At 42.1% G+C, this 21,828-nt stretch overlaps 1 protein-coding gene across 1 annotated transcript in view; it reads left to right on the top strand.

Annotated features, from left to right (window-relative positions):
- The window catches only part of EBF2 (EBF transcription factor 2), a 296,156-nt gene that overhangs the window by 226,038 nt on the left and 48,290 nt on the right, over positions 1-21,828 (top strand). Inside the window, exon 7 of the mRNA XM_030201831.1 lies at positions 9,266-9,347. Within this exon, the coding sequence (XP_030057691.1) occupies positions 9,266-9,347 (82 nt within the window). The remainder of the gene's footprint in view (positions 1-9,265; positions 9,348-21,828) is intronic.

Here is a 21,828-nt window from a genome sequence, read left to right as displayed (position 1 = left end):
CATTCATTGTAGCATCACGTGAGCTAGTTGCTTGTGGCTGCAATAGTGGGTATCATGAATCCAGGCTCTAGGTAACCTCCGGTCCAAGAGACTACTCTAGGCTTCCTTCTTTGGCCAATGATCTCAGTGGCACTTGCTCTAAAACCGCTGTCCTTGGCCACAAGCCATAAAAGTTGAGTCATTTTTTTCTCCACTATTTGACTCGAGATTGAACAGAGTTCACACAGATCGCTAACTGTTCTACTCTGTTCCCCACAGCACTTTCGAGCTTCACAATAGCTTGGCATAAGGGTTTCTCTAACCTCTGAACTCTTCAACTGTCATGATCTTCCTGCTAATGATTCTGTGTTGGTAATCCTCCCATCTTCTGTTCCACTAAGGAAACAATGCTTTCACTGGAGTAGGGTATCAGGTCCGACTAATAGCCTTGCTGTGGGAAATCTCTTCTAGCATTCACACCAGTTTCTCTCTGCAACATCGACTCACATGTCTCTTCTGGCCTCAAATTATGGGATTATAGCATCATTCTCCAGCTCCTGCACTGCAGCTGCTCCCATTATTGAGGAGTTTGTAGCTGGAGCTAGCAGAGGAAACCAACATTAGGGTTCAACAATAGATCTTCCAGATAGGGCAGGCTTCCTTTCTCTGATCCACCAAGGAGGAATGTTTCAGCTGTTCCAGTCACACCAGATAGCATTATGAAGTGCCAAATAGAAGGCTGACCAGAAGAAGAGGTAACTGGGTACTTTTCCCTTCCTCTTGCCCATACTCAGAAATAGTTTCTTAAAAGAAATCACATTATTTCATGGAGTCAGCTGAAGAGAGCCTCTTCATACATCTGATGCTGACACCATATTGTCTTTTCAAAACATGGAACTGAATGTACATGGAAAAGGTGCTCATGTATTTTGTATTCCGGGGCTAGTACTCATTCTCCCTTAGCTGTTGCAAGTTGTATACTGGGCTAGATGGACCATTGGTCTGACCCAAGATGGCTATTCTTATGTTCCTATGTACAAAGTTCCATAGTAACGTATGGAACTTTGTAAGTCTAAGGGGGTCTTTTACTAAGGTTTGCTAGCATTTTTAGCGTGCATTGTAAATTAGAGTGCTCTAAATGCTAAGATGCCCATTATATTCCTATAGGAGTCTTGGTGTTTAGTGCACACTAATTTTTAATGCACGCTAAAACGCTAGCGCACCTAAGTGCTTTGAAAATTAGTCCCATTGTATCTTAACTTTTAGTTTTATGATATTCTAAAATATATGCACATATTTGACTTGTTACATGAAATCGTTCCTCTCAGCAAGCAAGATTAAATGTAAGCAAGGCTCCTTTTACTAAGTAGCATTAAGCCCAGCACAGGCTAACCACTCGCTAAACATGAAGTACTGCCGGGCTACTGCAGCAGTCCTGCGGTACTTCCTACCCCTACTGCATCATCATATCTGACGCTACAAAAACACTGGAGCAGAGAGGACTGGTTACCATGGCATGCAGCATATTGCGCTCCAGTGTTTTAATGGTTATTACCATTTACATTCTCTGTGAAGCTGATTTATCTGAACCATCTCGACCCCTGAGGAAGGCATTGCGCCGAAACACGGCCCATGTAGGGTCTTTTGGGTCAGTTTACTTTGGCAAATAAACTTTTGGATGCTCTTACTCCTTGTTTGCCATGATCATTTGGAATTTTCCTCACTTTCACCCCTGTTGTTTTTGCATTTTTTTTTAGTAGTTAGTGCTCACATGGTAATTTTTTTAATGGCCACTCACTAATGGCAACATTAGCACATGGCCATTAATACGACAAAAAATAGAAAAATCAGTTATTTTATGGCTTCATTAAAATGGCCTTAGCTCATGGGAAAAACCCACACAAGGGCACACTAAGGCCACTTTTACTGCAGCTTAGTAAAAGGACCCCAAAATTAAGTGCATACTTCCTTTGAATATTGGATCTCTAATGACTTGCAAGATAGTCAGATTTTGATGTGCTTCCAATCACTACTTCGATTCAAATTCTGAAGTTTGCAAGTCAGAGACAACAAGTCTGTTCTTTCAGGTTTGGATGACAGTCTCATGTTCAAAAGTTGAACCAATAATAGCACCTCATTTATTAACATATAAATAAAGATTTTGGAAATCAATTAGTTCTTACCTTTTAAGTTTATTTAAGACTAGCGGAGGGTACCTGTCATTGTACAGGAGATCTGATATTGTATCCAATTGCATTTTGAGGCACATGGTCCACTGAGCACCCTCGAGAACACCTAGATACATGTTTTGGGCTTGTTGACAACATGTTGCTAAATAGCTCTGTGATACCTTCGAAAGCCGCAGTCTCATTGGTCAGATAAATAGGTGGCTGTTGCAGGCTGGAGCCAATGTTTTTCAACCAAAAGTAGTCCTCCTGGATGAGAGGATAGTTCCTGCAAAGTTTCATTGTCTTTGTTTGTACCATGAAGAACAAATAAACAAGATAACTTTCTTCATTATGTATATAGATAACCTTTGTACTAGTGCCTGGCACTAGCTGAAGCTTCCTTTGAAGCAAGCTGCTATCAGAAATACAGTATATGAGTTCAGAAGCTCATTGGTGGCACTGCTGTGTGGCAGGAATCAGGTTCAATTCTCAATCCAGTTCTTCCAGCCCTTGTGTTGACTGGAGTTGGGGATATAGAGGCAATGTTCACAGCTCCTGGGGTGGGGATGGAAGTCACAGCCATTGCACAAAAGCAACACCTAGTGGCCAGAGTTAGGGCCTATGATTGCCGGGTTTCATAAAGAGCACTGTGGCATGTACCCAAGAGATAGTTACTGTGATAACTGGGTCAAGTGACCTGGAAGACAGGGTTGGCTTCTAGGGTGTGCATCATTATGTCATTCTACAGCATGTGATTTGGGTAAAGAGGGGGTGGATAGTGCTGGGGAAGAGAGAAGGGCATGTTAGGTGAAAGAAGAGAGGAAGGGGAATTTTGTGTTGGAGCCATTATTACACAGTGCCAGAGATAACACCTCCAGAGGGGAGGGGGGTCTACCAATTTCACACAGGCTACCAGTTGGCCTACAATTAGCAAGTACAGAGAGAGCGGGTATAAAATGGTACCATCTTCTCCTCATTCCCCCCAGAAAAGAGGGCATCACAAATACAAATCCTAAATGTAAGGACTTGAGAACTGATAAAAACACATATAAATAAGGAACTTTACAGGCAGAGTAAAGAACTTCCATAATGAAAGACAAATCCGAAACATAAATTAGGATAAAATATTGTTCCAGCTGAGGAAAGTCGAAAAAAGACAACGTGCAACAGAAAAGCAAAAAAGCGCATGCATTGTGTGAACTGCGATTACAACATGCTCTTAATAAAATGCAGCTCCACTACTATGGTGAAACGCACCATGGATTTTTGTGCATTTATGCTGAGGAAGTAGATTCTTATTGTGAATGTGCCTAGTGGTACAGGATTGGTACTGAGCTGCACATTGACATTAAGGGCCCTGTTTACTAAGGTGCACTAACGTTTTTAGTGTGCGCTAATGCTAGAGACACCCATAGGAATATATGAGTGTCTCTAGCATTAGTGTGCACTAATTTTTAGCGCACACTAAAAACGCTAGCATGCCTACAGCATGGCTTAGTAAACAGGGCCCTAAGCATTTGATTCGTTACACCTGTGTGAATTCATAATACAAATTTACAATACAAATAAACTTTATTAGTGTTCTGAAGATAACATGGAACAAAAAAAAGTGAGGGATGGAAGAAAGAGAAAGAAGATGAAGGGGAGGGAGAGACATTGAAGAAAGAGAGAAAGAGAGTGAATGAATAAAAAGAGGTGAAGAGGGAGAGATAGAAATAGAGTGAGAGTGTAGATGAGACATTCTGAACATTATTATTTTCTACAAAGATACAGAGAGCCTAGAAGTACTTCTGTAGAAATATGAGCGGAAGAGAGAGAGAGAGAGATGTGACAGAGAAAGAGCAGAAGAGAGATGATGGGGAGAGAGAAGTGGGGAGGAAAGACAGAGGTGAGGAGGAAGAGAGAGGAAGAGAAAGTAAGCGAGAGAGAAGAAAGGGGAAGAAAACGGTAGAGAGAGAAAGATAGTGACCAAGGGACAATTTTTTAAATAAACCTTTCACTTACTTGAACAGTTTTCAACATATACTTACTAGCACTGTATATATTGGGACTTATGCTTTCCTTGATAAGTTTAAAATAAAGAAGAGGCATATTTAGCACTACTGGACATAGCTAAAACACTTTTTCATTGATGCTCGCCTTCTCATCATGTATTTTCCTGAGTCTAAATCAGCACAGTTCAAGATTATTTGCATACACATGTAATATATTTTAACAGAATATGGTGTTAAATGATATTTTTGGTTAGTGGTTGAAAATTCTTTTTTTGTTGTTGTTTGTCTTGTTAGTGAATCTCGGAAAACATCTTTTCCTTTAAAGTTCTAATTCAAGGCATGAATGTGTGAGTTCTGAAGGGACTTTGGGACTGCGGTAAAATTTGGTTGTCATAGTAACAGAAAGGGAACTAGGCCCGAGCTCACCTGGGACTTCTAACTTACTGCAAAAGCTGTTTTTCTTTTTTTCTTTTTTGAAGAAAGCACTCGGCGAGTAAAACAGATAAATTTAAAAATAACTCCACTTCATTTTATTGTATGCCCAGCTCTTCCATCACGTGCTGCAAAATTTAAATTTGTAAGGAAATGCACAGGTTTTGTTTCAGTGAAAACAATTTATTTCATTTTATTCTTATTTTTCTGTTTTGTTTTTAAATTAAAGTGGACACTGCCACAACTGGGAATGTTTATCAAATATTTATTAGTGATGAACTTTCTTTGCAGCAACTCATCATGTTGCTCGAGCGTGAACGGGTTTCACAAAAATTGGAAGGGATGACTCCATACGCACTGCTGCCTATACTTACACAGCATTGTGTGCCACATGGTGATTGCTGAAATTCACCTTTTTAGATGTACAGGGTGATAAAACTGATGGGATACATTTGAGAAGTTATTATCCTTTGCCACAGCTTTTCCACAGAGGCTGCATCCTAAAAGTGCCAAGAATGTTTATTTAACATTTTTTAAAGTGCAAACATTTCTTGATTTTATAAAAGCAGAGAAGCTACACGGTTCTTTGTGCAATAAGCCTCTAAAAGGGATGAATTTTATTTTTCATGCGGTATGGCAAAAAGAAAACAACGACCTAGTTAAAGATTTATTTCTGAACCTAGTCAAAGATTTTTTTAAAAAAAGAACTTGTATGGTACCAGATGTTGATATACTGATCATAAAGGAATATATTGATGAAAATGAACAATGCTTCAAACCAGGGCACACAGTGGTTTGTAGTATAGCTGAATTGTATTAATGTAATGCCTCTTTAGGGGAAAGCCTGATAAGAGACTTGTATTTGTTTTTTTCAATTCGATAAAGGCGATAAAACTAACAAAAATCTACTGACTGAGAAATGCAAACCAATGCATCCAATAATGCTAATCATTCACTATTAGCTTAATAACCATCAAAATGCCTTCATAACTTCCTTCATAAACAGAGGGCTACATTTTCAGCTACATAGTCACCAGGTTAAGTGCTGATACTGCACTTTGGGGTCCTTTTACTAAGCTGCACTAAAAAGTGGCCGGTGCTGCTGTCAGCATGTGAATTTCTTGGGCGCTGCGGCCACTTTTAGCGCAGCAATGCAAGGGTCATGTTCAGTTTTTTTGTAATAGCTGCGGGGACAAGTCACAAAGGAGTCCTTTTACTAAAGCACGGCAAAAGTGGCCTGCGGTAGTATGGGCCTGTGTTTCTGGTGCTCGACGGGCCAGTTTTTACCGCATCTTGGGAAAAATGGCTTTTTTTTCAGTGGGCTGGAAAAAGGGCCTGCGGTAAAATTGAAACCATCTCACACCTATTTACAGTCTGAGCCCTTAATGCCACCCATTGATCTAGTGATAAGGGCTCTCACGTGGTGATGGGTCAGCACATGCCAACTGCCGATTAACGCTGGAAATGTCACGCCCGGTATAAAATAAAAAAATAATTTGTCCCGGTGGTATGGGCACAATCCAAATCTGAAATTACTGCCATGTCTGACGGTAGTCGTGGCGCACGCTACATGCACGTAGAGCCTACCAAGCCTTTGTAAAAAGCCCCTTAACCCTCTATTGCTTCAGCTACAAACTTAGGGAGTCTTTTACTAAAGATTATCATATATTGTCTGCCATAGGACCATTTGATTCCTATGGACCCTGATGCAGATAACATGCAATAATCTTTAGTTAGAGACCCCTTACCTCTAGGGACAGGGAAATACCTACTGTAAGTTATTTTCAGCTACAATCTGAAAAGGTATGAGTCAAATCCAAATAAGTAGCTATTCAGTGCCATAATCCCTAAAGGCAGCAGTGCTGAGTATACAGATTTACTAGTGACCACAAAAGCACTTAATTTAGGGGCCCTTTTACTAATCTGTGGTAAGAAACGGGCTTAGAGTGCCCTTAAGCGGTTCTTTCCCACATGCTAAGTACCTTTCTAGTGCAGCCATAAAATCAATGCTTTTCTCTTCTGCTTTTTTGGGAGCTATGGGGGAGATTCTATATATGGCGCCTACAAAATTGGCGCTGAAATCAGTGCTCACTAAGCGTATTCTATAATCGGCGCCTAGATTTATGTGCCGATTATAGAATAAGCTTAGTTGATATCTCAGTGCCTAAAATTATGCGCATCCATTTACACCAATGAAAATGTGGTGTAAATCCCAGCATGTAGATTTACGTGCACTGGGCCGTATTCTATAACTACGCACATAAATTTCAGAATGCCCACGAAACGCCCATTTCCCCCCCTACAACCATGCTCCTTTTTGCCTGCACGTGTTAGAAGTTCAGTGCACTTCATTAAAGAATATGCTTAGCGAGCTGTGCGCATAAATTCTAATCATTGCCAATTAGTGCTCATTAATCAGCGCTCATTATTTATTTATTTATTTGTGCATTCTTGTATCCCATTGTTATCCAAAAACAGATTTCGGTTCAAAGTGGCTTACAGTTCCCATTTATGTGAAATTACATTACTGTTTTACATTTAGGGCTCCTTTTACTAAACAGCGGTAAGCCCAACATGGGCTGGAAATGGCGCACACTCAAGGCAGAACTACTGCCAGCAGCAGCGTAGGGCAGGTGGTAGTTCCAGGTTAGGTGTACAGTCTGTGGAAATGACTGATTATAAAGAAATGGGCTGAAGTGGCTTCTCATAGTCCAGTAGAGCGACATCATAGATAGCTTGGGGGCAAGTCTTCAAAGAAGAGGGCCTGTTCTAATGGTTTGACACTTGAGTTGGGAGACAGCAGACCACAGCTCAAATTCTGTTTTATCCTTCTGAAGCAGGGAAAAAACAGGGTTTGCTGTTAAACATATTAAAAATAGAAAAAAGTTACCCTAAGAATGCTGGTGAAATTCAATGTGAAAATTAATAAAATATACGAAAAACTAACAACTAATTAATTTAGGGATGGGAGCCCTCAGAATCCCTACCACCTCCATCTTAAAAGGAGGAAAACCAGAGAAGATTACACAATATGGGGGAGATTCTGCGCGCCGAAATCCAGGTGCATTCTAAAACTACATGCGTAACTTAATTGGCTCAGCAAGCCAATCAGCGTTTTTAATAGCACTTAACAAGCAACTCGGTAAACGCATTCTATAATGAACTGTACCTAAATGGTGAAGTGCACATTTCAAAATAAATGCACGCAGTTCAAAAGGGGCACGCTTATGGGTGTGTTTATGGGTATTTTGTGGGCGTTCCAAAATGTATGCGTCTAGTTATAGAATACGGCCGAGTCCACCTAAATCTACGCAATGGGATTTACGGCAGGTTTTCGTTGGTGTAAATGGCACGTGCAGATTTAGGCGTGATGATATCAACTAAATGTATTTTATATACCGCGTGTAAATCTTATAGAATATGCTTAGACAAAACTAAGTTCCATGTGCATTTTTTAAGCGCCATATATAGAATCTGACCCTATAAGTCTAAACCTATCAATCAGTGGGAAACAATGTAACCCTTAACAAAGGCAGGTAACCCCCTGTGTATATCAATTTTTACACCATCATAGGTATTCCCAATGTGTTCTATTGAAATCAATTAAGTGCAAAAATACACATACACACATTAAATCTCATCAACACTCATAAAAAATCGCTCAAAACAGAAGCAAAATCTGAATGGACTGAAATCTTCTAAGAATCACATATCATGAAAAGTCCAACAAACACACTTATCTTGTGTAGATAAAGTGTTCAATTTATAATTCAAACTGCTGCCATTACAGCTGGGCTCATGTTAAAGCATTTTGCGGTAATTTGCCTGTCGTTGTGCGCTATTTTTTTTTTAATTTTCAGGAGAAGGTATATCAAGGGCAGGGAATGGGTGTGGAAGCATTATCCAGTTAGCATGTTCGCATTAATGTGTGCTATCTCAATAATGCTGACTTAACGGGGAAGCACTTACCACCTCCTAAATAGGAGGTGGTAAGTGTTCTCTAATATTTTTGTGATTCTCGCACGCTATTGGAAAACTTAGCATGAGACCTGCAAAAAGAAAAAAAGCCCTATTTTAGGGACGGGCTGGAAATGGGCTTAGCGCATGGGAAAGTCCGGCGTTAAAACATACAAAGCCCATTTCTTAGTGCATCTTAGTAAAAGGGCTCCTTTGTTTACTAAGGCACCCATTTATACTGTAAGCCCTTTGGGACAGGGTTTCATTCACACCCAGGTTTAGGACACTGGGCGGGAAGGTCCTTTTCCAAAGGCGTTCTACTGTTTTTAGTGCGCGCTAATGATTAGCACATTCTTAACGCTAGAGATGCCCATAGAAATATATGGTCGTCTAACGTTTAGCACGTACTTATTTTTAGCGTGCGCTAAAAACGCTAGTGCGCCTTTGTAAAAGGATCCCTGGGTAAATGCACAAGTATCCATTTTGAAAATATTTCTGACCAGAATACAACATGAAGAGGAATAAATATTTATTACTTTGACCTGAGAAATCCACAGTAGCATGTTAAAACACTCAGGTGCATCAATGCAGTAAGCAGCAGTAGTAACAGAAATTAGGAACAGAAAATGCATTAAATAACAGTAGATATTTCAACACAAGTATCACATTGCCTTCTGCCTTAAATCCATATAAAGCAAGAACCTAATTGAAGGTTGATTTCTTTTTCCTTTGCAGATTCTTTTTGAAGTTCTTCCTAAAATGTAATCAAAACTGTTTGAAGACGGCAGGAAACCCACGAGATATGCGACGATTCCAGGTAAGAGTTGGGGGCTTATCATCTATGTCATTTGGGCCTGCCTGGTGGCTCAGTGGCAGGGTTACCAACTGCCTCCAGATTCGCCTGATAGGAATGATTCAATCCAGGTTTTACCCCACTACATGCAGATTTTCAAATTGGATTCCCTAAGAAAAGCAAGACTAGAAGTCTCTGCATGCAATAGGGTAAAACTTGAACTGGATCAATACTGTCAGGCAAATCCAGAGCCAGTTGGCAACCCTACTTCAGTGACTGCTGTGTACTGTCATGCAGAGAGAATCCAGTTTGATCCCCAAGTCGAATCTTCTGGTCTTTGGGGGGGGGGGGGGGGGTCTTTTACTAAAGCTTAGCTCGTGTTATCTGCAGCAGGGCCCATAGGAATAACATGGGCCCTGCTGCAGATAACTCAAGCTAAGCTTTAGTAATAGTCCCCCTGGGTTTGCTGGGATGAGGAGGAGGCCATGATTAGCACTCAGGGTATCCACCTACTGGTTAAACTCAGGGCCCATATTTATAGGGTATTGGAAGGAGCCCTAGTGCATGGCCACCAGACCAGGAACATCAAGGAAATGCCCAAATTGGGTAAGCCTGGGAAGACAGGGTTTATGAAACAGGAGAAAAATCCCCAGGTAATTGCAAATGAACACTTATTGCACCAGATCCCAGCCAAAGGAGCATAAGGAAACTACTGGGTCAAAGCCAGAATTTAAAATGCTATCATTCCTTTGCCTTGCACCACTCATTCTACTTTACTACATTTCTAAAATACAAAGAGATTTTGTTAAATGTCTTTTCAGTTTGTAGCATTTATCCTAAGCTCTCAGGAGAGCAGAGGTTGGGGGTGGAAGGGAAGATGTGCAAGCGACATGCTAGATGTTTGATTTGAGTCCCTCAGGCAAGAATTTGCACGTACAGCTGCCCGCAGCAGGAATCATGCTCTCAATACATAACTGTCTTGGGATTTTGCAAAGTACGTGCATGTATATTACACAAGCAAGTCCCCCTCCCCCACCCTCTCTGCTTCATTTTCTTAACCACTTTACATTTGCTTCCACACATTAAATAAAGTAAGCCAGTGCCATAGTTTGGCTGTGTTCTGTTTTGCCATATGAGTGATTCTGTCCATTTTTTTACCCTAAGCTCGGTATTCTGCTTTTGACAGCAGCAAGCGGCGGGTGTTTGCAGGAAGTGTTGCATAAGTTGTCCATCCATTTTCATATTCTCACATTTTCCAGCAGTCATGGTTCAGGGGTGCAAGAAACCTAAGGTGACAACCCCAGCTATTATGAGTAATACGCAGATGATCTATGTTCCATAAATATTTTGAACCCACATATTATTTGCCTTTAGATGAAGAGCTCCACAGGCTAACTCTACAATGTGTGAAGAAATTTTTCTCTTTGACATTTTCCTTTCTCCACCTCAGTCAAAACCAGTGCTTGGATCCTGGTGCTATAAGCCCCCCTTTGCAACCATGTAGGGACTTTTAATAGACTCAAGATTCTCACTGTTCCTTCTCTTGATGCTGCAACGGAGGTTCTGAGGTCAGGCATCATGCACTGAAGCTCCTTCTGGGTCCCTGTATAATAGGCTTTGCATAAGAATATAAGAACATAAGAATAGCATACTGGTTCAGACCAGTGGTCCATCTAGTCCAGTATCCTGCTTCCAACAGTGGCCAGTTCAGGTCACAAGTACCTTACAGAATCCCAAATAGTAGCAAGATTCATGCTACTGATCCCAGCAGTGACTTTTTCCATGTCTATCTCAATAACAGCCTTTGAACTTTTCCTCCAGGAACTTGTCCAAATCTTTTTTGAACCCAGATACACTAACCACTGATACCACATCCTCTGGCAATGAGTTCTAGAGGTTAACTATTAGTTGAGTGAAAAAATATTTGCTCCTGTTCGTGTTAAAACTAGTACCGTATAAAGTCCTTGAATGTCCCCTAGTCTTTGTACTTTTAGAAAGTGTAAACAATTGATTTACTTTTACCCATTCTACACCACTCAGTATCTTGTAGACCTCTATCATATCCCCCTCAACCATCTCTTTTACAAGCTGAAGAGTCCTAAGCTCTTAAGCCTTTCCTCGTATGGATCATTTTGGGCAGCTATGGTTGGGAGAGAAGAAATATCTGGACTGCTAAAGATACCGTACTGCTTGTTGCATACCGAAACTGTATGAACAGATAATTCTTACGATCAACAGGACTGGATTTTAATATCCACAATGAAATGCGACTTTCAGAACACATAACAGAAAACATGTTTTGGCAGTAAACTTTCAACTGATAAGCACACCCACTAGGTATTGCCCTAATAGGTCATCACAATTCCTCTCCCCCACAGGGTCTCTGAATGCTGCCTTCACAGTAGACCCAGTCCCATTCGACATCAGATCCAGGAACTGCACCCACCTCCCCCCAGTGAGCCACCAGGTGGCATCCTTCATTTTCTTTGTTTTAAATTCTGTACCTGATGGTTTTATGAGTTATCATTTCTCTAGCACTACTAGATGTAAGCTGTGACATATAAGAGCATTAGATGTGACATGCTGAGTCAGAACAAGGTCCATTGAGCCCAGCATCCTGTCTCTGACAGTAGCCCGTCCAGATCACAAATATCAAGCAGATCCCAAAAAGTAGATCTATGTCTTCTAGCTTATATTCAACGATAAATGATTAATTTTCTTAGCATATATTTTAAGAGGCAGTCCCTGCTCTGTACAGCTATCAATGTATTCAAGACAGACAAGCAGGAAAACTAAGAGTTAAGGGGTTTCATTTTTATGGGAAATGATTAAAAACAATATGAGTACAAACAGAAAAATAAGGGGTTAAAATTTAAAAGCAGCCTAAAAAAAGTGTGCTTTTCAGCTGAATTTGAATAAGACCAGAGAGGGAGCATGATATCCTGACTCAGGAAATCTATTACAGGTGTACAGCGCAGCAAGCTTCAAAGAACAGAGTCCCCAGTCCCGTGCCATTAACAAACAAAAACTAGCAGAAAAAAATACATTTTGGAGGGAATTTACCCCCTGCTTTCTAAGCCACACTAGCGGTTGCTGTGCGCAAATGCCAACATAGCCCATTCACTTTGAATGGGCTGTGTCGGCATTGCCGGGCGGCTTAGTAAACAGGGGGGTTAATAAATGACACCCAGTGTTGCATCCCAAAAGAATTGAGCGCTAAGTGCTATTCTATAAAGGGAGCACGCCCTTTATAGAATAGATTTTGGTGCAGATCCGCTGCCTAACTTTTGGGTGCCATGCTTTGCCTGCAAAAACAGGTGTAAATGCCAGTTCCCAACTTAGACATGCTCCAGGTGAAATCTATAATTCTGCACGCAGTTTTTTGAAAATCTCCAACACGCCCCCTAGCCATGCCTCCTTTTCAGATGTCAGGGCAGCACATCCTTGTTTCACTGTGGTTTGATGCTTTATGGTTATCCTCATATTGGTTTGATATCTTTCAATCTTCTACATCCAACACAATAGTAGACGCCTGAAGAAGGCTTGTTCGGCCAAAGCATGGTCCGTGTTGGGTCTCGCCTATTTTTGTTCTTGAGGTTTAACCATGCTGTATGAATAAATATGATGGATTTTTAAAACTAATAGTCTTCAAAAGACTTCTTTCATCTTGATCATCATATTTTTTTGTGACTTTCACTTTTTTTAATTTTCTTGTGCATTTTCTGTGGAAGACTTTTTTGTTTTCCTCCTTTTCTGGTGGGGTCCTTTTCAGATATGCCTTATAAGAGTTAGGTGCCAAGCCTTATAGAATAGCGCATAGCCAGTTGTGCATGCAACTTCTAGTTAATGCCAATTAACTGCAATACGTAATTGGTTGTTAGTGCCCAGTTATTGCTAGTTAAGGATTTGTTGAATTAAATTTAACACACAACTTGGGCATGTGCCCAAATTTGGCATGCTATTTTGAGCGTCATATATAGAATTCATGGGTTTGTGTTTTTCCATTTGCCGTTAATAGGTTCCTTTTTTGCAAACATTGCACCCTCTTAACAACATTGTTCCCGTAATGATAAAATGGCCAAGATTGAGTTTAGTTAAACTAGAATTATGAATAATATTTTTTTCCTTTATACTTCCTCTCGGGTTATGGCGTATTGGTCAGTCCTCCCTCTTTCTTTTGTGGACTAATGCCTGTACTGCTTTGTATAAAGGGAATTTTTCCCTAACTTTTTCTGATGTATTTCTTGGCAATTTACTTGACAAAGTTATCTTTGATGAATATTGTAATTTCTATAAATAAATATTTTTCTAAATGGCCAAGAAAATCTGAATAAAATGAACATTCCTAGAAACCAAAACGACACAAAACAAAGATTTTCCAGTTGCAATGGGAGAAAAGCTTTAGCAAATAATAGTGTAGCCCAGGTTTCACGTTACACCCTGCTTGGGCTAGCTCAAGGTTCCACCTGGGCCCACAAAGCAACAGCAAAATAGTTCAAACCACACTCTCACTAACTCTGATGCTTAATTTCCCCTTCCAGTCTCCAGTTCAACTCTTCTTCATCATTTGCTCCTTGTCGGGCATCTGTTTTGTGTAACCCGGGTCTCGTCTTTTCTCGGTCCCCTCAGTCTGGTTCTGGGGTACCAAGATGATCTAGGTTACACTTACCAGGGCTCTATTCAACCTTTGCCCCTCACATGACTCATATAATCACAACTTCCAAACAGCGAGCTTAGGAGGGGTTCAGTGGTCCGGAATAGTGATCCAGGGTGTTGGGAATCTATGGGGAACACCAGGGAGTCTCTTCTCTCTAAGTCCAGGCACTCTTTGTTCCTTGCTCTCCAAAGACCACTCAGTGCTTCAAAGTTTTATTAAAATGCAACTCTAAATTTACTGTAGCTTTTGTAATCACGTAGTAACATGCCAACTCTTGAATATTTAGAGTTCCATTCGCCCACTGGTGGAATAAAACAATCTACTTCACCTCACTTTCTAATTTGCTTCACACTGTACATATTTACTGAACCTCATGTCCATCACCCATCTTTTCATAACAGGAATAAATTCCAGGCTATATCTTATACTCCTCATCCCATTCACTCCTTTACAGGCACAGTTCCTTTTGGCTGTCCTCTCCTCCAGCAATGCACATCTCTGGGCTACTCTCTGGCCACCCGGGCAGGCTCCCTCTTGTCCCTGTCCTGCTCCCAGGCTGGGCTCCCTTTGTCCACCTGAAGCTTAACTCCTTTACAAGTTGCCACTTATAGGGGCAGCAACCACTCCTGTAGCCAGTCTATATTTTTGCTTCCTTCACTCCAGGACCCCCAATACTCCCAAGGGTCCCGGCAGGGGTACAGGCAAACAAAGATCTCTTGTACCTCCTAATAACTTCTTTTATCAAACCCAAACTTCACCCCCTGCTGTCACTCTCCACAGGGGAACTACATTCTGTCTGCATTTTATTCCAATACACTTCCCTTCGACTGGACTTCCTCCCACCCTGGGACATGGGAGCCAACTTTTCAAAATTATTGGGGGTGCTAAGCCCAATGGAAATAACCCCTCCCTAGACACATACAAGCAATTTTCTCAATATTGGGGGTGCTCAAGCACCCACAGCACCCACAGAGTCAGCTCCTATGCCCTGGGACATCCCAACAGTCCAGCCCACTAGCAGGGACCTCCCTCCCCCCAGAGCTTTGGAAAAATCTATCAACTCTAGTAATACCCATTCCATGGGATATTACACTAGCATCTGTCTCTTGCTATTCCATTGCCCCCAGCATCTCCCTTTGGCCTCCATTCCACTGGTGTCACCACACTCACCTGTCCCCCATGCTCTCCCTGCTTGCTCCTTACTTGTTTAGTGGCACAGACAATACTGCTACTTCTCCTGTTCAAAACTCAAGGGCCTCCACTTCCTGCATGCTAATGTCATGAAGCAAGAAATCAGCATACAGGAAGTGCCAGCCTGTGAGTTTTAAACATGCTGGCACAGACGGGGATGAGTGTCAATAGTAAAAGAATGAGCTAACATAGTTCCTCCCACTGTGCCACTGAGGCCAGGCTGATTAAGGGGCCTTGATCAGCTGTACATGTGTATACCTCAGGGAACACTGGTGGTGCTGAATCTGGCTAGTAGTGCCCCTCGCTGCATGGTGCTCCAGGCTACTCCCTTGGTAGCCTTACCAGAAAGCTGGCACTACAACTAAGAACTGATCCTTCAGGGCAGAAATTCAGATCATTTAAGATTGAACAGCTCACACAAACACATTTTTAAAAAATACATTTTAAATCTCTTTGCTAGAAACAATAATCACATGAGGAAGTTTTAAAAATACAGTGGGTTACAAGTACAAACCAGGGCAGGGTATCCCTTTCCAAAATAAAAAGCAAACCAAAAGATTAAAACCAAAATAATAAAACTGAAAAAAAACCCCCCAAATAACATTGATCTGTAAAAACCCCAGCTGTAATTGTTGTGAGCACTTTGAGATTCTGCTTAGCAACAGGTCTCCTGGGACAGTGACCCAGCTGCTCTGCACGTAAATCTGGTTTCATCAGACTTCTCACTTCTGTATGGAGAATTATGAGATAATAATAAAGACAGGGAATACAATTTTCCCTCCCCCCAGCCCTGAGAGTGCTGATGTTGTATAGTTAAATCTCTCCACCACCCCCTTCCATTTCCTAATGAAACTCTCAGCACACCTGAATGATCCCACCTTCCAGGGCTTCAGGCAGCCTTCCCTCAGAAGCAAGTACATTTTATTTAAACTGATCCCACAAAAGAAATATGGAAAATTCTTTAAACATAGCCTCAGAAAGTGGAACAAGATGATGGTTGAAGTTTATTATTTTTCCCCTCACTGGAGATGTCTTTTTCTTTATTTTGGCTCATGAATTTTCTTGAAATTTTAATAATTATACTTAATACAACACCTCAGTATCTCCAACTATTTGATCTCAGAATAGGAGGTGATCCTCAGGAAGCGGGTCCCAGCTGTGTATTCCGTGTAATGCCTGGTGTTTAAAGTAGGATACAGTTTTATTTGAAGCAGTGTCATACCTCATGGAATACAAATGACAAAAACACAAAATATGAAACAGAAACTTCAAGGACTATCCAGCTTGTCCATGTTCACTGCCTGCTCTAGAACTACAGAATCTGTTTGGTATTAGGCTTTCCTCAGACTTCTTTACCACCAATAACAAGATGGCTAATTTTGGGTGGGCTTGAGCCCAGAGTTGGTGGGCACAACATTTTCTCACTGTCCCCGCCTTTCCCTTAGCAAAAATTTAAATACCTGAGCTGGTGGGGATCCCCAAGCCCCATCAGTTGAAGACCTCAACGAACAACACCACAACATTTTACAAGCATGGTAGCTGGCAGCAGTATTCACAAGCTGCCACCGTTGCTGGCTCTGGCCCCTCTGCACATGCTCAGTTTGCACACATGTACAAAAACTAAGCATGCACCAAGGGGGGTGGGGGAAGCTAGCAGCGGTGGCTCCTAAGCATAGAAAAATTGTGGCTGCTATTGAAGAAGGTCTTCAGCTGGCAGGGCTTGGGGATCTCTGCCAGCTACAGAAAAGGTTCTTCAATTTTGGGTGAGCCAGAGTCCAAGTGGGTGGGCCCCTGCCTACCTGGGCCCACTCATGGCTATGCCACTACCCACCACTAAATTTCCTTTGTTGTGGTCCCAGGCCTTCTTAAATTATCTTAAACATTTTTTCCCTACCACCACCACCACCACCACCACCACCACCATTGGGAGCCTATTCCATATATCCATTACATATCTAGTAAAGAAATGCTTCCTGGCCAAAACCTGGCTCAATGCACCTTTAAGGACCTCTTTCCCTAGTAACCCTGCCTCCAAGGTTTTCAGCATCTCCCCTTATCCTCTAACCCCCCCCCCCCCATTTGTTTAGCATCTCATCTCCCTTCCTCTACCACCATCTAATGTCTGTCTCTCCCCCCTCCATGCCACTATCAATGCCCCCTGCCTCCTGCCACACTGAGCCTGAGCTTAAAAAGATAGAGCACTGCACAGGCCTGCTCTGTAGCACAAAATTATCCTGCCCTCCTCTGACAGAGTCTGCCTTGCAGGGGGGGGGGGCAGGATAAGTAATGCTACAGTGTGGGTTTGTGCTTACAAGGCCCACACAGTGCTCTATTGCCTCTGGACTGGTGAAGGAGGAGGTGGGTGGTGGCAGTGGTAGGCCCAATATGGGGAAGTCTTTTGCACACACTGGAGCTGCACCACCACCACCCCCAAATTCTGCTAAACCAGGCAGTTACCTAGTCTACCCAGTGGGAGGACCAGCCCTGCCTCCACTGGGAAACTGTCCTTGCATTCACCATGCTTTCTGTAAAGAAGTATAGTCTTAGATTACTCCTGAGTCAATCCCCTTTTATTCTCATCCAAAGACTCCTCATTCTACATCTTTCTTTCAATTTAAAAAAGCCCACTTCCTGTACATTTATAGCATGGAGGCATTTAAGTGTCTATCATATCTCCTCTTTCTTGCCAGAGCTACAAATTGTGCTAGGAGATTTCAAAATGAAATCTCCACACATACAGTATTTTCACTCCTTCTCAAATTGTCCCTATGCACTTTTTATATGAGTAAAAGTACTTGTGTGGGTGGCATACATAGTAGGTGCAATAAACCATTGGCCTGAGATTCAGAGCAATTTAAGCAAGCAGGAAAAGCACCTGCCCCCTTAAATCCTACTCAGTAGGCTAGCCACCTATATTCAGCAGCACTTAACTGGCAGTGCCACTGAATACTGGCACTAACCAGCCATTTTGAAAGTGGGCAGGAGAGGGTTGTTCCGAAGGTTGAGTCAGGAGGCACTGGAAGCTATGTGGGTGCCAGAAATATTCAGTGCCAGTGCGCACATAGCTAAGCAACGAAATAGAATCACATAAAAAGCAGACCTAACTTTGGTTGCTTAGCTATGTGGATGCTGGCACGGAATATCAGCCGGCACCCATATAAGTACTGGGTAGTGGCCTGTAGCAGAGCCCCCCGCTCTCCCCTGATATCACTCCAATCCCTCCACTTGCCCCCAACCACTTCAATACCTCTCCCACCACTTGCAAATCACAGCAGGCCCCCCAGGCCTACTTGAAGAGGCCTGGTGGTCTAGTGGTTGTTGAGGCAGGTGCAAACCCCACTTGCTCCTTCCCCTTGTGGCTTCTGATAGAAAATGGCCTCCATAACCTCTAGTAGTAGTCTTGGGATATTATTTCTAGGGGATCAGCCTCGAGAAGCAAGAGTAAGTGGGGTTCACTCCTGCCTCGACAACTAATAGACCATCAGCACTCTTCAGGTAGAACCGGGGGGGGGGGGGGGGGCGCTACTGTGAATTGGGGGAGAGGGGGATCAGATTAATATTAGAGGGGTGGGGAGGGGGATTGGAGTGATGTTAGGGGGTAGAGGGGGACTGCAGTAATGTTGGGGGAGGCAGAAGGGAGGGCATATGGATTCCTCATCCAGGTCCCAGTCAATATTCAGGCAGGGCCCACATAACTCCTCATGGCCAGCACATGTCCAGTGAGAGCCAGATATTCAATTCCAGTGCCTGGACTTGGCTCTTCATTGAGTATTCAGAGCTAATTTAGAAAAAATATTGACCACTATTGGCTGAATATTGACCGGCACATTTTTACTCAGGTAAACATTATTACTGCCCCATTTATCACTTACTTTTGACAGAAAACCTGAAACCTCATTGGTTTAAGTCAATTATAAACAGGGCTTCTGATTGTAGGTTTTCAGTCAGTAAGCACTGATAAAACACCCCCCTAAAAAAAGATGCATAATAATAAGAGTAAAGTTGGTGTTTCTTTAAACACTGGAAAAACATAACTTTCCCCTAGCACTATTCCTGTGGCTCCACTCCATTTGTGTGCCTATTCTGCATTGATGACTCCTAAATGACATGAAAGGTGTACAGCAATTGTACCTGAGGCATGAAACACCAATAAATACAATTTTTTGTACCCCCCCCCCCCGAAAAAAAAATAACCAGCCCTCAATTTTTCAGAAAATAAGCACTTGAATATAGAAATACCTGAGAATAGAAGCCCTCATCATAAGATACTTCTGTCTCCTTGACTGAGGGCTGAATCATAAAGCTAGCACAGAGAGCATGATGTCTGCACACAATTTTCTGAGAACATGATGCAGAACAGGGTTTTGCGCAGAAGCTAAACCTGCACAAATCTTTACATTAGTGACAAGTGCACAGCATATTAAAATCAAGGGTAATGAGACTATTAGCTATTCCGCTCTGATGCAGAGAACTGAGCAGAAGACTTTAAGGTGAGCACAACACAGGAACTTAGACACCAGGTCTGAGGAGGTCTAGAAAAGTTAGCTTATTCTTCTGCAGTAGCATCTGTTTTAATGCCTGTTTTTTCTTTTTACTGTGAGCATATCAGTACTGCCAACTTTTTTGTGGCCTCCATGAAGAACGTGGGTTAAAAAAACAAAACAGGAGATGCGGCAGCTCTGCACACAGATCTGAGCAGATAAAAACTGCATCTGTGCATCTGCTGGAATGTTGTTAGAGCCGTACTGGGGCAGACCGATGGTCCATCTAACCCATTGTCCTGCTTCCAACAGTGGCCAATCCAAGTCACAAGTACCTGGCAGAATCCCAAATAGCAGAAAGATTCCATGCTACAAATCCCAGGGCAAGCAGTGGCTTCCCCCATTTCTATCTCAATAGCAGACTATGGACAAGTTCCTCCTCCAGGAACTTGTACAAACCTTTTTTAAACCCAAATATGCTGTTACCACATCCTTTGGTAATAAATTCCAGAGCTTAAGTATCACCATGTAACTTCATTGAGTGTCCCCTAGCCTTATTACTTTTTGAATACTTAAACAATTGATTCACATTTACCCATTCTGCTCCACTCAGAATTCTGTAGCTTTCTATCATATCCCCTTGCCCCGTGAGCTGTCTCTTTTCCAAGTTGCAGAGCCCTAACCTCAGGCTTTTCCTGATATGAGAAGAATTTCATCCCTTTTATCATTTTGGTGAACCTTTCCTAATTCTGCTATACCTTTTTTGAGATACACACAATACTCAAGGTGAGGTCGCATAAATATTGGCATCACAATAATTTTGTGTGTGTTGATAGCTTCTTTTTGCTCGAAGACGCACACAGTACTAGCTGCTCTTACTGCAAAACCCTGTGTGCACGCATCTGGCGTGCTCACCCTGATTAGGGCACATGGTCTGTGTGCATCAGATTTGCCTATAATTTGCTTAGTCCATCTGTGAGCAAAAATTGAGTGTTATGTTTGCATTAGAAGCCATGTACTTAGCCATCAGCACCTGGCTCTAATGCAGACTTTCTGAATGCCTTAAGCTTATGTCAAACTCAAAGGAGAAACTAGAGCTGGCTCTATTCCTTCCTGCAATCTCTACCACTAAATATAATAAATAATGGCTCTATTCCAGAATGATTAACAGCAGTGTTCAACCTCAGTTGCAAGCTTAGTAGCCTCTGTATTAGACCAACAGCATTTCCAGATGTGCAACCACAGTGACTGAAATAATCCTTGAGCAGTTTTTAGCTGTTTAGAAGGGTAAAGGTGTCAATCTGCTCACTTTTCATGCAGTGCAGCCAAAGCTTTTGTTGATGGGGCAGTTTAGGCCAGGTTTGGAAGCATCTTTGGTCAGTCTTGTTGAGCAAACATTGCCTGTTTCTATTCAGAGAGAATCTGTTCAGCTCATCCGCAGCTGGATTCTGCAAGAAGGGAAACAGATGGCCTTGTTCAACAGATGCACCTTTTTCAAATACCACCAGAGACCAAAATCCACAGGACCTTTTCTTTTTGTGGGAAAATAAAAATAACAAGCAATTTTACAGGTATCAGGACATCCAGATTTCAATGTTATTTCCAGATGTGTGATGCTGACCAAACTTTTCCCATACTGGGTTAGCAGGAATTGAATTCTATGCAGATGTTTGAGTATTTATAATATCAGTCTGTAATATCTCAATATCCTCTCACACTGAGCATGTGTCTCCAGGGGCTTCTGCCCAAGAGGGAAGGGCTAGGATGGCTGTTGTAGTTGGATTTGATCATTAGGCATGTAGATAACTGGGTGGCTGGTGGACATGAGGATCTCTTGATCACTTGCCTGCCTGGTACAAAGGTGGCAAACCTCACACAGCACCTAAATAAGATTTTAGACAGTACTGGGGAGGAGCCTGCTATCTTGATACATGTGGGTACCAATGACATGGGAAAATGTGGGAGGGATGTTCTGGAAGCCAAATTTAGGCTGTTAACATGTTCAGAAGTGCTCCCTGTTCCACACGTAGGACCCAAGAGATAAGCAGAGCTCTGGAGTCTCAATGCATAGATGAGGCAATGGCACAGGGATGAGGATTGTAGATTTGTTAAGAACTGGGCAACATTCTGAGGAAGAGGGAGCCTATTCTGGAAAGATGGGCTCCACCTTAACCAG

The sequence above is a fragment of the Microcaecilia unicolor genome, chromosome 4 (genome assembly GCF_901765095.1).
Source record: "Microcaecilia unicolor chromosome 4, aMicUni1.1, whole genome shotgun sequence".
In the NCBI taxonomy this organism is placed as follows: Eukaryota; Metazoa; Chordata; class Amphibia; order Gymnophiona; family Siphonopidae; genus Microcaecilia; species Microcaecilia unicolor.
The sequence above is the reverse complement of the archived record's forward strand: the minus strand, read 5'-3'. Positions and strand labels throughout refer to the sequence as shown.